Here is an 18,152-nt window from a genome sequence, read left to right as displayed (position 1 = left end):
CTTTATCTAACTTCAACAACCATTCAGAAAAAAACTTAAAAGTCATCCAAGCTTTTTTATTGGCTTTATATTCTACTGGAAGATTTTTCACATTTTTGAAGCACCTCGGCTTCAATGATTTGCCAATAACAAGAGGTTGAATTTTGTGTGTCCCTGTGCTATTGGCACACAGAAGAACAGTCAATCTTTGCTCTGATTTTTTACCGCCGATTTGCCTGACTTTTGAAGAATATCTGTCATCTTCACTTGCTTCCATTCATTTGCTTCGTTAATCGGAGCAGAATTTTTCTCTCCGTGAACTTCTTGGAAAATTTATTCCATGACGATCTCGAAAACGCATTAGCCAACCATTACTAGCTTTAAAAGTTTCGTTCCCTAACATTTCTGCAAATTTGCGTGCTTGTGTGCATAACAAGGGCCCATTTATGGGGATATTTGTTGCTCTCACCTCTTGAAACCATTTTAAGACGGCAGCATCAATGTTTAGTAGCGACTTTGAGTCGTTTTCGCTTTGGATTAATTAAATTTGAACTTACATTATCTCCGATCTGTTTTCTTTTCTTTAGAAACGTTGCAACTGTAGATTGAGATAATCCGTATTTTCTAGCTGCATCAATCTGCTTCATTCCATCATCAATATCTTTAATAACGTTAAGTTTATCTTGAAATGAAAGTTGCTTTCTCCGTTCCATCTTGTGCTAAATTTCACAAGTAAAAAACATCCAATACACTGAAGACTCACCAAGCTGAAAATGTTAGCAGCATTAAATGCGAAAAGTTCTGATCGTAGAATTTGCGCAAGCTCATGTCAACACCAGGTGTAGTTTAACACGTTCACGCCGAGTTGACCCACCGGTGGGTCACGCTAGATTGTCTCATCTTGGCAGCGCACCGGAGCAAAAACTGGTAACAATAAATTTCATTTTTTAGTTTTTTTCTGGGAATAATAAAAATCCATAACTACCAATTGCTTTTTAATGGATGCAATTTTTATATTGAATTGCTTCTTCGCCGTGATAAATTTCCTTACAGTGAATTGTTATTGTTGAGAATAGATTAACTCCTCCCGAATATTATCTAATATTGAAATAGTTCTTTTATCAGTATTTTCACTTTCCCCTACCAGTATTTTCACTTTTCCCGGCGTGAACGTGTTAAATTGGGGATTGAGTGACAGTGATGAAGGATGACCATTGGTCAATGTACATTTTTTTCTCCTCCCCAATTTTAATAAACGTGCTCCACCCACCTTCTACAGAAACAGTACTCTCTCGGGATCTCAGGAGTTACTGTGATGTGTATGGTCATTTGTGACCCATGAATCAGCTTTTAACATGAAGGAAATGAAATCAGAGGGGTATGTTACAACTGTGACTTCTTAAGAACTGAGGGAGGCATTTCTGAAACTTGAAGCTCTTAGGGGGGTCTAAGTATCTCAACAGTGGGGGATTGAAATCTGAATACAAAAGCCATTCTCTGAGGTGAAAAGAAATAACGGTGGGGTGAAAGATCATAACCAGCAGTGACCCTTCTATCATCAGAAAAGATTAAAAAAATGGCAAAAGATGACAAAAAGGCTTTTTACATTATTTGAAAACCAATAATAAATTTAGAAAATAATGCTGAAATTTGAAGAAAAAAAATCGTTTTATAGAGGTTTACTGCTTTAGAGAATATCGTTATATTGAGAGGAGGATAACATTAATTCATATGCAAATTTGACGGGACCACGAAACATTATCGTAATAGAAGGAGTTATTGTTGTATCGGATACCGTAGTAACGAGAGTTCACTGAATGTATATATATATATATATATATATATATATATATATATATATATATATATATATATATATATATATATACAGTCGAACTTGGATAATTCGAAGGGCAAGGGGCCTCTGCGAAACTTCGAATTATCCAAACAATGTTATTTTTATGTCTTAAAATAATTACTCGTAACAGAAATTGCGAAACAAAGATTGTTTATTAATTTTAAATTAAAACGTTACAATTTTTTAAAATATTTAGCTATATCAGATTGCTTTAAAGAGCTTGCTTGATTTTTTCTTACAAAATCTTCAGGAATATTTATAGCTCTAAACACAGCTTCACTTACGTCAGATTGTCCTTCTGCATAGCGTCGATATTCTGATAAATGAACGACTGCCTCACTTAAAGTTGGAATTGGCCTCTGTTCTTCTACCTCATCTTCAATATCTTCTTCGTCTTCTGTTGTAATATTCTTATTGTTTAGAACTTCAGATAGAATATCTTTATCCGATAATTCTCCACAAATGTCTATATTTTCATCCATACTGACGTAATCATCGAACGGAATGTTGTCTTCCCATGCAACTGGGAGAGGTAAATTTTCTTCATTAAAAAGTTCGCTCGGGACTGTGTTCCTGATGAATCCTGCCTTCTGAAAACAATTTGCTATTGTTTTTTGGCTGACTTTGGACCATGCATTTAAACACATTCTTGAAGCATCGAGGAGAGTAATGGGAAGCTTTTGGGAAGATTCAGTAAGGAGGTGTTGAACGACTAGACATCTGTAAAAATGCTTCAGATTTTTAATGATGCCTTGATCCATTGGTTGCACCACTGATGTCATGTTTGGCGGGAAAAAAAACAACCGTGATATTTCCCATAGTGTGTATCGATTTATGAGCAGTGCAGTTATCAATAAACAGGATGATTTTTCTGTTTTTTCTTTGGTATGTGCGATTTAGATCAAGTAACCATTCTTCAAAAACATGCGCCGTCATCCATGCTTTTGTGTTAGAAAGGTATTCTATAGGCTTTGATTTGACATTTTTGAAACACCTTGGACTTCGAGATTTTCCTATCATTAGTAATGGTAATTTCTCTGTGCCATCCATGTTTGATCCTACAAGTAAGGTGATTCTATCTTTACTATGCTTTCCACCACTACATTTTTCACCTTTAAAAGTAAGAGTTTTTGCAGGGGTACATTTGAAAAAAAGTCCTGTCTCATCGACATTAAAAATGTCTCTGTCCTGTGTATACTCAATAATTTCGGCAACTTTTTTTTCCACTCATTTGCTGCACCTTGGTTCACACTTGAGCTTTCACCACACACAGACTTGAAAGAAATTGCATTTCGTTCTTTAAACCCATCCAACCATCCGGAGCTTGTCTTGAAGCTGCTGTTACCTAAACTGATGGCAAATTCTTCAGCTTTTGCACGTACAAGAGTTCCACTGAGAGGGATGTTCTTGTCCCGTGCTTGTTTAAACCACTTTGCAACACACTCGTTCACGTCAGGATAATCAGGCTCTCTAGCACGCTTGCGATTTCCATTAGATTTCAAAATTCTTTCTTTATTTTTTAAAAAAGTCGAAAGAGTGTTAGGCGCTATTCCAAACTCTTTTGCGATGATGCATTTTTTTTTTTGCACCCTTTTCTACTTCTCGAATTACAGCAATTTTTTCATCGAAAGATAAGGTTTTATACGGCACACGGGGCTTACTAAATGACATGCTGGTACTGAACTATCACTACAAAACTAAAATCACAATGTAGAAAACTCAAGTAATGTCGACTACAGTCCTAGTGTTTAATGCCGTGATTATACACCAGTTTCCCGGAGTCGGATGCAAGGTGATCTCATGGAAAAAATAAACGCACCACTATTGGAGGAACACCTGTCAATCAACTGCCCGATGACCTTTGAAGGACGACTCACGTAGACATAACTTTTTTCAAGATCATGAAGACTCGCCTAGCCGGTGACAATTTTTTTCTCCTCCGCTCCGACCAATGACATGTATGCATCCTATCACGTGATTCGAAATACCCTTCCCGTCGTCCTCCCCCTTGTCATCCCTAAAACAATTTCCATAATAGCTGAAAATAACCAGAATACTTTTCAAAAATAACTGCATTTAAACTAGATTTTGTCATTTTTGAAAGGGTAAAAACTTCGAATTAAAGAAGTTGGATTTCGAAATAACCAAGATTTTTTAGCATTAACTGAATATACATGTGTCTAGGGAAGTAGAAAAGCTTCGAATTATACACGAATTCGAATTAAAGACGTTCGAATTATCCAAGTTTGACTATATATATATATATATATATATATATATATATATATATATATATATATATATATATATATATATATATATATATATATATATATATATATATATATATATATATATCTCCAATCTAGAAGATAAGGGAACTCCTGGATCAAGTATTGGGAGAAATTTTTTTATTTGCGTTGCATGCAAAGGAAGACCACGAAAAACTCCCACTATGCACCTGAGGGCAAGGGGCCTCTAACCCATCAACCGAACCGTCTATCACAGGGGATATTTTATGTCAGTACTGTGGTCGGTGCAAGCCGGGAGCAGAACTTGTATCCACCAGCAACCTCGGTAATAGGCGACCGCTTTACCCCCTGATCCACCATGACTCAATATTGAACCGAATATTGATCCCGAGAAGAACTAGGTTACTTTAGACGTTTTTTGTTGTCCCATCTGAACTGATATTTAACAGTATCTCACAGGCTTATAAGAAATTACTAAAAAAAATTGTTAGCTTGTTTATGGTGAACTCAATATTCTTTGAGTGGGAATTTAAGTAAATTTTACAAAATTTTTTGTCAATGTGCTAAGCTCAAAAATATATAATGATGACTTTTAAATAAGAAAATAATACGAACTTTAAAAGAGTGATTAAAATGTGCTATTTCGCTATAATGAATAATACGATTGCTCTTAAAAACATGCTCATAGAAGTCTGACACAGGAATTTTAACATTTAAATACATTTTTCATCAAAATCGATGGGTAAAAAATAAATAAACTTCTTAAAAATTCCAAAAATGGCAAAATTTGAAATGATGGACCTTTAAAAAAAAATTTTTATTCTTTATATCAGAGAAATTTTTTATTCGTTATATCAGAGAAATTTTTTCGTTATATGATGAATATTTTAAATAGAATTTATAACTCTGATTAAAAATTTCGTTATAGGTAGAAATTTCCATTATTTCGAGATTTAACATACCTAATTAATTATTATTTTTATTAAAAGAAAGTGAGTTCTGTTGCAATTGCAATATCTTACATAAAATACTACATACTACTGCAATATGCTAAAAAAAATTTTGGAGCTTGGTACATAGTGAGTTACTGTTTATTGAGAGCTTATTGATGGGCCCACTGACGATTCACTATATATAGGGGCTCTGCTGTATTTAATTTATTATTGTCTCCTTCTAAGGAACAGGAAGTGGGCGGTGTAGGTGTTAAATACGGTGAGATGATCTCGGGATTTAATCATTACGAAATGCCTTTAACCAAATATATTTAATAACAAACACGTATGATGGTAATGATTCAGTGGCATGGAGGAAACTGATTACAATTAATGATATTATTTCACATTACTGCACAGAGCGCCATCTGTTTAGTTTCGGAAATTATTATTATTTACATTAAGATATTATTAACAGTAGGCGTAACTCTCCAAACATTCCCATTCTACACATAACCTTTTTAGAAAGAAACTGAAACGTGGATATTTATCAGGTATTAAATTCGATATCCCCATAAAGAAAATTACCTTAGCCTTTAAAACGTGACTCTCACACTATGTTAAGGCTTATAATGATTTCACTAACTGGTTTAAGCATTCGTGTTATGACTTATGAGGGTTCATTTTTTAAATTTGAATACCCCTAACTGTACTATTAAGAAATAAATTAAATACCACTTTTTTTATTGAAACTATTTTTTCAATATTAAAATTTAAACTTATTAGTGTTGAATATTTCAATGACGTACAGAAAAAGATTTTGAATAATCGCTGAAGGCTGAATTTATTTTTAGTCTTTGGCGAATGATAAGAAACAAAAAATAGTTAGAAAGGAATTTAAAATTGTGTAATGTTACCGACAGAAGTTTTAGAATGTCTTTGAAGTTAAGTTATAATTAAGTTGTTGTTGTTGCTAATTCCCATCTGGTCTGACGGGGTCAGACCAGATCAATGAATCCGTTGACATTCAGAAAATCCGAAACCAGAATGGGAGAGGAATGAATGTCATTCCAGTCCAGCCCTAAACAGTTCAAGATGTGCTCAGGTGATGCCTGGTTTTGTTGGCATTTAGGGCAAAGAGGAAAGATTTTTTGATTTGCAGAAAATGTGAGACTTTTTAGGTGTCCACTGGCCAGTCGGGATAAGCAGGTGTTGGTTTGCCTATCACCAGGGAGAGATAGAGAGAGTCCTGGTCTTTCTGCTTTATACCAGTAGTGAATAGGTGGAAGCAGCCACTTTTGTTTGTTCTGGGCCTTTTGCCTTGCAAAAAGTTCAAGGTATGTAAGCTCTGAGGTGGAGGGAACTGGATGGTCTAGTCCCTTCTTTGCAAGAGTGTCAGCCAACTCGTTGCCGTGGATATCGACGTGGGACGGGATCCATTGAAAGTGGACCTCATGCTGTTGGGAAATGAGCTTTACTTTTTGTAGGATCGAAAAACTGGTTTTATCTCCAATGAGGGCCCAATTTTTGAGGTGTTGAATTGAACTACGGCTGTCAGATAGTATCCAAGTATTTCCAAGGTGCCCTTCACTCAAGATTTTCTCTAGTCCCCTGTTGATTGCAATTAGTTCGCTTCGAAAGACGGAGCAAAAATCGGGGTTTCGTTGATGAAGAGTGTAGTTCTCTCGAGGTGTTTCAATAAATACCCCACTGCCAGTCTGTCTATCCATTTTACTGCCATCAGAGAATATTTTGATGTCGTTTGGAGGGATTTTATTGATGATTTCCAGGGACAACTGTCTGAGGAAGTCAGGCACACAGTCTTTCTTGTCAAGCATGGTAGGGAGGCTTTCATGGAAACTAACATTGGAAAGATCCAAGCAAGTACTAAGATTGCTATGAAGATAAAGAGGTTCAATATTTTCAGCGATTAACAGTTGTGATTTAACATGACTAAAAGGACTGTTTTTCTTTAGCCTTTGATTGCAGGTCCAATTATTTAGGTAAATAGCTGTTAAATTGCCTTGGTCTAAACTGGAAAGTTTATTGTAATATTTCACTAAATTAGCTTGCCTTCTGAAATTTAGAGGTTGCAGATCTGCTTCGTAAAGAACGATCTCTGAAGGGCAGCTACGTTTCAGTCCAGTGATGATGCGAGCGGCGCTCAGTTGAACCTTTTCCAATTTGTTTAAGTTAGATTGAGAAGCACAGCAGTAGACAGGATAGCCATATTCAAGAATTGGTCTAACAAGAGCCTGGTAGGAAGTCCTAAGAGTAGTTGCATCTGCTCCCCAATCCCTACCAGCGATACACTTAATAATATTTAGGCGCTTCCTAGCCTTCGAGACAATATAATCAATATGTTTGTTACTTGTAAATTCGGGATCGAGAATCTCCAAGGAGACAACCAATATCCTCGCATGTGACCTATGAATTCAACACCAGCTAATCTTTAGCGGCAATATGAAGTATTAAATTGGAGCTAAGTTTTTCTACATACGTAACTTAAAATGTAATAAACGTTAAGTTAATTTTATACAAAACCGTATAGCGCATCGAATTTGTTGAAATATAATTCTTTCCAGTCTACTTTTTTTATTTCAATTAGATTTATTATTTGTTTACTCATTTTATCGTAACCGTGAACTCTTTTTGTTTTGTGTATCTGGTAACTTTGATGCATGACAAGTTTGATTAAATTCCACGTGGTTTCGTACTTGTCTTTGTGTAAATATATAGAGGTACAATTGAAAACTTTGTAAAAGAGTCTTTGTGTTACTTAAGACAGTTGATACTTGACTGACTTCAAAAAATTGATGATACAAATTTTACGATTGTGTTAAAGTAATTGAATTTTTTAACATTATCAAATTTATAAAAAATAAAAGAATAGGGAAAAAAATTGATTTTTTTAATTTCAACTTTTTTTAAAAAATTCACTTTATTTTATTATCGGCATCGAGCACCCGATTCTTTTCGGACAAATGTCTGGTCGCCATTATTAATCTCTCGTGTATATTATTGAAAGTCACTTAAATATTTCATTACTTATATTAAATATTTCAGTTCGTTATGAACACAGACACATTGCTTTATACGCATTCTCTACACTGTTTAATTGTAAGCATTTAATCAAAATTTTAATTGAGTAAAAATTCATTTATACTTCTTTCAAGGGATCACTGCAAATCTTGAAATAAATGAGAAGACGTATAACTTGAAATTAAGCAAGTGAATAGAAATTCGTCGTAAAAATAATTTTGGTTGCGTTACTTGCATTTGATATTATTAATATTTTATTTTTATTTTATAACCGCCGTTGAACAGCTGACCCAATTCTGGGTTTACGACTACTAATGTTCAATTCCTTAGCCTTGTAGTTTTGAACCCAATCCAGAAGACAAGGAAACTCCTGGATCAGTACCCCCAGAGGAATCATTTGTTGTGGGAACATGGAGAACTTTGTGACTCGACAGATTTAACTTGCATCAGTCACCATTTACCACACGGAGAGTCTTCGACCAACTAGGATCGAACACACGCCCTCTTGGACATGGGCCCAGCGCCCTACTCACCAGGCTATCCCCACCCTTGTTTAGTAATTTGCAATTTTATTTGCGGTGATATTTAAAATTATTAATATTGAAAACGATGTCCTTTAAAAAAAAACAGTCTAATAATTCGAAAATGACCACCCTCTCAAAAATGACCGCTGCTACCCTTTTTACGGCCTTCACTTAGCTGGGGTGGAAGAGAAAATTTTTTTTTGAAACCTCATTTAGAGTTTATCAAGAGCAATCTAATTATTTATGCACTTTAAAAAAAAAAAAAAAGAAAAAGAAAGAAAACCCGGAAACTTGTAGTTGTTGTATAGACGAACTATTTTAATATTGCATGGAATATGAATAAACTGGTTGTGCAATGAAACGAAATATAAATGAAAAAGTCGTATACATGAGAAATGCATTAACGGTGCTTTACCAAAGAACATACATAAGGGAAGAAGGCTAGCTTTGATAAACATAGTGTACACCGGTCCCCCGAGACTTGGTGTGGGCCCTGTGTATAAAGGAAAAAGCAACATTTAGGCAGCAGAGGTTTTTTTTTAACTGATTTTCACACTCCTCACCGCTAAACCATAATTTAGGTTGGGGAGAAGATTAAAATTTATTTGTTGTTGGTTCGTTTAGCTTTTTTCCTCCATTTCTAAACAGCACTGTACAATTTACTAAGAGATTTCTTTGAGAATACATTTATATCATCCATGTTAATTAAATCTGCCAACATATTTTGAGTTAGAAAGAAATAATAAAATGGCGGCAGGAGGTTGACACCATAGAGTTGCCCAACTACTGGTTTACAGGCGACATACCTATCATATTACCTATTGTTCTCTACTGTATATGAGTATGTTGCTCGCCCTGTAAGTTGTTTTTCTGGTAGAGCATAGCGAATCGAGAAGTTCCCCGCGTTAGTGGTGTATTCTAAAGCTAGACTTCTTATCCTTTCTATATTCTTTGGCTTACTATCTGCCAAAACTTCAGGCTTAATTCCCTTTCGTTTTCTCTTTTGCAGGCGAAAAACTGTATACAATGATACATTTTTCTCAAGAAAAGCAAGTGAATACTCTTATTGCAGCCGTAACAATTTCTGTAGTATTTAAGTAGAAAGTTTATACAAATAGAGAAGATAGCGCACCAGATCTTCAACAAGGAACCAAATTCTCACTGATACTTTTTTGTTTTAAAAGAATTCTTGTTTCTGGGATTACAGTAATATCAGAGCAAAACTACAACCATCGCTGTTATACATTCAACGAAAGGAAACAAAAAAAAATCTAAGAAAACCTTAGACTGCGTTACATCAAGATTAGACTAAAAAAAATATTTCTAAAAGATTGCGAATTTCGTTGCATTCCGCTGAACATACCATTCGCCATATTATAACTTGGAATTCTCTACGTCGAAATGTTATAAACCAACTTAATCTCCTTTAAAATACTCTGAATTACCTGTTACTAATACTTTCAGAAAATATTATCTCCAAAATAATATTAATTTTTCAATAACTGAAGACATGTGGTTGTATTTTGGTTGTGAGTGTTCTGATTGATGGCTTGATTCTGCCTGATTCTGATGGATGAAAATGAACTTTAAATTCATATTATAAAATATGAACGTGTTCATCTGAAATAATATAATGAAGACTTCGTCTTTGTGGGTAACTTTGTGTATCTTTCTTTATAACATTAGAACCGCTCGAGGAAGAAAATAATGAAGACTTTGAATAAAATGAAGATTTTGTTTCTGTGGGTATCTTGGTGCATCTTTCTTATAACATTACATACGTTCGAGGAAGAAAATAACAAAGACTTTGAATAAGATGAAGACTTTGAGGGTATCTTTGTGTATCTTTCTTATAACACTAGAACCACTCGAGGTAATATCCTGATACTTGGACAGAAGCTAAAAGAGGCAATTTAAGTTTCCGATCTTTATAATCCTTCAATTTGTCGTTTGAGATTAGCGTTGAGAAAATGAATTTTTCGAATTAGTTTTGTATTAGTTATTGTTCAAAATAAAACTATAGACTAATCTGTTTTTGCAAATATTTAAAAGAATGCATCAGCGATGTTAGGTAAATTACAAACGGAATTTATTTCACGTCCTTTACACACACGCACACACACACACACACACATAAATATATATATATATATATATATATATATATATATATATATATATATATATATATATATATATATATATATATATATATATATATATATATATATATATATATATACAGGGTGGTCCTAAAATATATGTCAAAAATGTAAAGGTAGGTAGAGGGGACATCAATAAGCATATTTCGGATAGGACTGTGTGTGCTGTAATGGCACATTAAAGCACTAGCTTGTAAAGCAGTATGAATCAGAGGAAACTGAAAAGACAAATAAAGACAAAAGAAAATAAAAATTTATCAACAGTTTACAAGAGGTGCTCGAAAGAGCAGCCACCAACATCGATACAAGATTCACAGCCACGGCTCATGGATCGGCGTACATTAGAAGAGACGATGTCGAGCACATGTAAAACAGCAACAGACAAGCGGGCAACAAGATCTTCTTGATGGGACTCTCGTACACCAGGCTTTTAATATGACCCCAAAAGAAAAAATCCAAGCAGGTTAAATCAGGAGAACGCGGTGGCCAGGGAACTGAACCACCCCGTTCTATCCAATGCTGGCCGTAGACAGCGTCAAGGTGATTTCTGACGTTCCCTGTTCATCCTCTGAGCAGCTAATTCATTTCCTTGTGCAGCCCCATACATGAAATGCACGTCGGCAAGCTCCACATTGGTGAAACGATGCATGCTGTTTGAGATCCTTGTTGGAATCCAGCTAGCAAGCGCTTTTATGCACCGCAGTCATCAGCGCTCCCTACCAGCTCCAGGCGGCGTCACCGCACACACAATCCTATACGAAATATGCTTATTTAAGTCCCCTCTACCTACCTTTACATTTTTGACATATATTTCAGGACCACCCTGTATGTATGTATATATATATTCTTTCTTAGTGTTTTCTTGTATTTATTTATATATATATATATATATATATATATATATATATATATATATATATATATATATATATATATATGTTGTATAATGTGTAGTTATAGGCTACAAAAGATTTCTTGTAAAACTCTCCAGATATTGAAAACAGTAATTTCAAAAACGTTACGAGCAACCTGCATATGCATATTGGGCAGAATAATTTTTTAGCTAAGCATCGATAAAAATATTAGCATCCCAACCCACGAATATTTCGATCGATGTAAACGAATGTGCGAAAAGGAAACCACGAACTTTCCAACAGTTTATCTAACAGTTGTACCAACAGTTATGCCATGTAAATTCTTCCAAAATATATTTGCTACTGAAATATGTTCGCCTATCGTTAGTATCATAGAGTTGGTTAGTATAGAAGGGCTCTTTGCTTTCAGCTACCCATCTGTGTGTTTCGCTGTCTAGTTATTATATTTCCTGATAATCCTTCATGTCGCAAATATCAAAAAGCTAACTATTCTCAAATTATCTCGATTCATTGAAATTACTTAACTTGTACCTTATAGATTTAGTTAAATTTTAGAAAAATGAAATTTCGTTAATTTCGAGCGCTATTTAACACAGAATTATCACTTCTGAGTAAAAAGTAGGCGTTACCTCTCGTAGTGTACAAAAAAAAAATAGTGCGTGGAGGTCCTCCGCGCGGAAGAAGTTAAACTTCGCAACCTGCGACGTTAATTGTAGAAGAATCAGCAGTCGTAGAAGGATCACTAGTTCTATTCAACGACTCTTTTTCCTGCTCCGCTCGCTTCCGTGCTCTGTAATCACGGTAATATTGTGCATTTTTCGCACGTGGACCTCTTGAACCAGTGGAAGTGCTTGTGGTTCGTCTCGCCCTGGAAAATGTATTTGTATTAATAATGTATGTGGATGCGTCATAATGTAATTTCAAAAGAGAAAACCTAACAATCAATTGATATTCACAAGAGACGCACCTTGACATAACCTTAAATCCGTCGCATTGTCCGTGGGATTGTTTTCACTCATTTTTTACAATTGTTATCCACTAAATTTGAAAATAAAAAATATTACCCTATTAAATGCAACATTACTACAGGATGTGAGGCAACAGGAATATATCGAAGCCTTCGCTTATTCGCCATTGTGGGGTATTATTTAACTTTTTCAATAGCTGTTCATCGATGCGTTTTTTTTCTTGTTATTCAATCTTACCCTTATATTGCGCCGCTGTTTTTAAAAGATCTTAATAATTTCTTCAACTCTAAACGTTGCTATTCCATCGCTACAGTTCAAAATTCTTGTGGTGAAATTTTAAACACCACTGCAAACGAAAAAGACTTCTTCATTGGACTACATCTAGAACAGGTAATTCCATTTGAGGAAAAATAACCTATGAATTAAGTAAAATGTGAAAATTTTCATACCATTGACTATTGATTTCTATTTTCCAAGTTTCTTGATAAAAGAGGTCGCCAAACAGATTCCTCGCTCCCCATTTCTCGTCGCCACGACGTCAAAGGACGTGAATACTGTTTTAACCGCTTTGATTGTGGAATCGCTGACTCATTTAACGGTGACCCAGTTAAAATTGAATTTGTGTTTCTTAAATCTCTCGCACAGTGAAAATAAAATTCACTTATTATCGTGTATTGTGAATGGTAATATTAAACGAACAGATGATGAAACTATAAACTCTTAACTCTTCGTATGCTTAATAAAACTTTTAACTCTTCGTATGCATTTCCCAAATGATAACAGCAAAAAAAATATTGCCTGGGTAGCAAAACACTATTTTTTTTAAAAAATTTTTTAACCATCGTTGAACAGTCGTCCCAATTTTGTCAGTTTACGATTCCAATCTAGAAGATAAGGGGGAACTTCAGGATCAAGTATTGGGGGAAATATTGAATTTGTTGTACGTGGAGAGGAAAAACACCCATGATTCACCTGAGGGCAAGGTGACTCTAACCCAACAACCAAACCGCTTACCACTGGGGGGGAAGTAACACGAGTTTCTCACGGGCAGAATTTTCTGCTAATCCTAATATTAAACTTGTTCACAAAAAAAAGCCTTTTCCCACCCTTTATTTAATATTCATTTTTATCTATTCCTTTCTATTTGGAACTTTTTTTTATTGAATGCGCATTTAAACAGTAAACACTCAAGATAATAAAAAAAAGAAAGAAAAAAATATCTTTCATTGAATTTCATGGTTGGGTTATACATTAGAAATCTATGAATGTAAGTTATTTATTATTATTATACTGTATTATCACAAAATGTAACTTTACTACGGGATGTGTGGCAACAGGAATTTAACTATTGGGACAATATTTCCCAGATTACAGCGGCATTTATTGAAGTTACGGTCCACCACAACTTATTAGAAAAAGAATAATTTTATGAGCAACCGCGAAGAGCACACAGAGAAATAATGATATTCAAATTTCCCTACACCTTTATTTATATATAAATCTGAGCAAAAAAGAAATGTGGAAAACCGTTATCCTTATTAATGCATTTCAGAATCTTATTAACCGCAGTTAACAACTCGAAAACATAACTTTTTTACATAATGTTAATCATATTGCTTTCCTAAATGAAAAGATATATAAATACTTTTATATTTGAATAAATAAAAAATATACGAGGAAAAAACATTTTATCTAAGGGCCCCAAAAATTTGAATGGCCTAGAAATTATTTTTAATGTAGTGCTGCCATCTATCAGAAAAAATAGGAGTTGTATTTTCATATTTATTTTCCTTTGACTACGTCACAACCCCCATCTAACTTTATCTGAGAAAGAAAGGAGTAGGTCGTCGTCGTCGTTAAAGAATCAGATGAAAAGTCCCCTCGCCCCGCCCATTTTGCGTCATAGCGATAGCTACTCCTCTTTGCACTCGAAATCACCATTCTCAGTCAATGAGAAATAAGTTTCCATTTGTTAGCTCCTGGTTCTTCCAAATCCATAGAGGTTTCAACCGGTGTTGCAATCTGTTCTACCGTTGATCGAAGTTTCATTATCTACGTTACTTAACTCATACTCATATGTGATGGTTATCTTAGCATCAGCCCCGCTAGGGGCTCTAATTAATTCTCTGAGTGGAAATAAATAATAAATCGCCGAAGCGCAACTGAAAGGTGAAAGTTGGGGTTCAGTATCTTTTACTGAGAGAAAATTAAAATGAAGTAGTGTGATTGAACAAACAAGTTTAAGAGAGAGACGAGGTTTTGTGGCAGACTGCCTCGCCTCCCTTCGAGGTATTACCCCCGAACTTCTCAGGTGCACAGTAGCCACATAGCCTTAGAGAAAAGGAGAAATACATAATAAATGCGCAAAATTATTTACAAGATTTTACAGCTATTTACAAAATTTACGGGACAAAACTCCGTCGGACAGGAAAAAGGTGCTTGCCGGGCTATATTTTATTTTGTCTTTGATGAGCTCAAAATCAAAATTTTTAAAGTAATTGCACGTATGACAAGAGAGAGCATCTCTGAAGAAACTTGCACATAGTTCAGCTATGTGCTCATCTATTTTGTTGATTTTTAACTCTCGTCTTAGATCTTTCATTCTCATGGATCTGGGGGCTCATGTGATATATCTGAGGAATTTATTTTGAGTAATCTCCAGTTTCTCTTTTTGAGTAACAGTGGTTGTGCTCCATGCAGGGGCTGCGTAGCTGATGATCGGTCGAATGCATTGGAGGTATAGCGTTCGTTTTGTTTTGAGTGATAGTTTTGAATTATAGTTTAATATTGGTTTCAGAGATCTATAGGCTCCTTGCGCTTTGCTAAGAATATTTTCAATGTGGGTATTCCAGTTTAAAGTGCTAGTAAGAGTGACGCCTAGGTAGGTGGCCTTTCGAACTAGTGGTATTGCATCATTGAAAAGAGTAATATTTGGATAAATGACTTTCGTTTTACTTGATTTCCTAATAATTAGTAGTGAAGATTTAGTGGTGTTGATGGCTACCTTCCATTTTGTGCACCAGGCTTCGATATGAGGTATGATATTGCTGAGATTAGTTACTGACTTCTTAGGATTTATGGATCTGCTCATAAGGACAGTATCATCCGCGTAGAAGGCTGAGGTGATGTTTCTCATATTCTTAAAATTTGGAAAGTCCGCTGAATAAATTAGGTAGAGAACAGGGCCGTGAATTGATCCTTGCGGAACTCCTGTTCTACACTCTAAAAACTGTACCGCTGATTTCAGAGGCACATTTGGATCGTTTGTGCCTCTGAATTTTAAGGGCACAACGTGCCTTTAAAAATGAAAGGCACAATGTACCTCTGATTTCAGAGGCACATTTGGATCGTTTGTGCCTCTGAATTTTAAGGGCACAACGTGCCTTTAAAATTGAAAGGCACAATGTACCTCTGATTTCAGAGGCACATTTGGATCGTTTGTGCCTCTGAATTTTAAGGGCACAACGTGCCTTTAAAAATGAAAGGCACAATGAACCTCTGATTTCAGAGGCAAAATCAGATGTACCTCTTAGCTTGAAAAGTACATTGTACCTTAGATTTTGCTTTTATGAACCACTCATTGAAATAAGCATTTAGTGGTACCAAAACCTGTTATTTACCAGATTTGAACACTTTTTTTTTACCTATTTGTAATTTGCTTGCACTTCATATAAAAAGGGGTTTACACTATTACCAAGATATTAATTATAATAATTCTTAATGAAAAATATTTCTGAATTCTTTGAATATTGGCCACTTGAGGTGATCATCTCAAGGGATTCCATCTAAGGCTTTTTCATAGGCAATTATAAAATATGTAAATTTGCACAATTTCTTTAATTATGTAGCGTTTAATGATACTTCAACAATTTCAATGATGTTTTTCTAATCAGATATAGGTATAAAAAAATAATATTTATTTCTGTTTATTCCAAGTCAATATAATTCATGGATTTTTTTCCAAAAAGTTATCCTCAAAATGGAAATTTCTTATAAATTTAGATATTTTTTAAATATTTAGAGATTTAATAAAATAGCTTTATAAGAATCAAAATTAAACACTAAATATCATGAAATCTAATATCTTTTATTTTCACACATAAAGAACAATATTACATAATTTAGTAACAGTTGCACACAAATATGGAAACATATAGAACTTTCACAATATTTTAAAATTATAGATGTAGATTTTGAACAATTTGTATGTTTTATAACATCAAATATGTTTAATCAAATGACTTTACAAGTGTAAAATCAAAGATTTCTTTCTATTGAAATGAATTTTTTTTAAAAGCCTGATTTTGGCGAAGCATATTAACCCATTAGGCGCCATCATTCCCATTTTGGGAACATTAGCTTTCAATTTTTTTAGAACTAACCCAAGTTCGTGATTTTTTTGATTTTTTTTTGAAAAAATCAGATTTTTTTGATTTAAATCAGATTTTTTTGATTTTTATTCAAATACACTGTAAGAACTTTAATTTATGATTAAAAAAACTTTATAAATGCTTAATCAAAATTAATAATAAAACTATATTATAACAATATTTAGAACAATATTTTAACTTACTAAAATAATTTTTCATTATAATACATAGCTTTGAATGCATAGCAACCATTTTGAAACAAATGCATGATTGAAATTTAAGGACTAGTTCAAATAGAAAATTTAAAGAATACTTTAGTAGTCTGTCTAGGTTTTTCAAAGATAACTATTTTGTGAAAATGTAGACATAATTTTTGAAAATTAAAAATTTGGATTTATCTTTTCTTACGAGACACAAAAATAAAATGTTGAGAAAAAAATATTTTGTGGAATTGTTCTACCGTTTTTTAAGTTGTGTAGGTACCGGTAAACGGTAGTAAATTTCACTTGGACAGACCCCTGTACTTTAACTATTCAAACAGAGTTTCAATTAGCAAACCATAATCTTAATTTAAAATTTCCTTTTTTTTCCGTTTGATTTTTAAAATGACAAAATAAATGTAACAGATTGTGTTTATAAATGTAGTCATTCATCAAAAAATAAATATTTAATCTATATATTTTTATATTAAAATATTCACTTTTAATTCTATATCAAAATAGATACGTTAAGCTAAAAATATTTTTTTTTTAAAAATCTATGTACTCATAGGAATTTTTTTCCACAAAATTTCGTTATAGAAAATCAGATGTCAAAGATACTGTAAACATATTATGAGCAAAAATACCAGTTAATAACCCTACTGTTTCAAATAGAGTTTGAAAGGGAAGAATGACACTATATCAGGAAAAAAATATCTGAATTTATTGGCCTTTTTCTTTTCTTTCTATTTTTGGCAAATTGGGTATTTTCTTTTTAATATGCTTTTGAAAAAGCTTCAAAAATATACATTTTCCACCAATAAATATAATGTAGATTTTAATTCCATGCTTTTTCTTTCAAACGGTAGAATTTTAATTAACAATATTTACATTATTTTTTGAAAAAATTCATGTTTAATAATTACTTTCTACAGCTATGCAAGTCTATATTAAGACAGCATTAAATGTTTACTTTAATCTGTGCTTTCA

General features: G+C 33.7%; 1 protein-coding gene across 1 annotated transcript; it reads right to left on the bottom strand.

Annotated features, from left to right (window-relative positions):
- Positions 1 to 5,983: 5,983 nt before the first annotated feature.
- LOC147803385 (uncharacterized) lies at positions 5,984 to 11,398 on the bottom strand. Its single transcript, XM_087151281.1, has 3 exons — positions 11,302 to 11,398; positions 9,406 to 9,604; positions 5,984 to 7,448 (listed from the first exon to the last, which is right to left on the bottom strand). Exons 1-3 carry the CDS (start codon positions 11,396 to 11,398, stop codon positions 6,020 to 6,022), a joined length of 1,725 nt encoding a protein of 574 aa, XP_087007407.1. The 3' UTR covers positions 5,984 to 6,019.
- Between the last annotated feature and the right edge of the window lie 6,754 nt (positions 11,399 to 18,152).

This window comes from Parasteatoda tepidariorum, chromosome 9 (assembly GCF_982258835.1).
Source record: "Parasteatoda tepidariorum strain Cologne lab strain chromosome 9, Ptep-v5.0, whole genome shotgun sequence".
Classification (NCBI taxonomy): Eukaryota; Metazoa; Arthropoda; class Arachnida; order Araneae; family Theridiidae; genus Parasteatoda; species Parasteatoda tepidariorum.
Note: the sequence above shows the minus strand (reverse complement) of the source record. Positions and strands in the feature narration are given on the sequence as shown.

Bases quoted from the DNA above. Each gene is read 5' to 3' on its own strand.
- LOC147803385 (XM_087151281.1), bottom strand. From the start codon at position 11,398: ATGCATCGTTTCACCAATGTGGAGCTTGCCGACGTGCATTTCATGTAT. The intron at 9,605-11,301 runs GTCAGAAATCAC...CATTGTATACAG, and splicing joins TCAGAGGATGAACAGGGAAC to TTTTTCGCCTGCAAAAGAGA. The intron at 7,449-9,405 runs GTAATATGATAG...TTGAATTCATAG, and splicing joins TATACAGTAGAGAACAATAG to GTCACATGCGAGGATATTGG.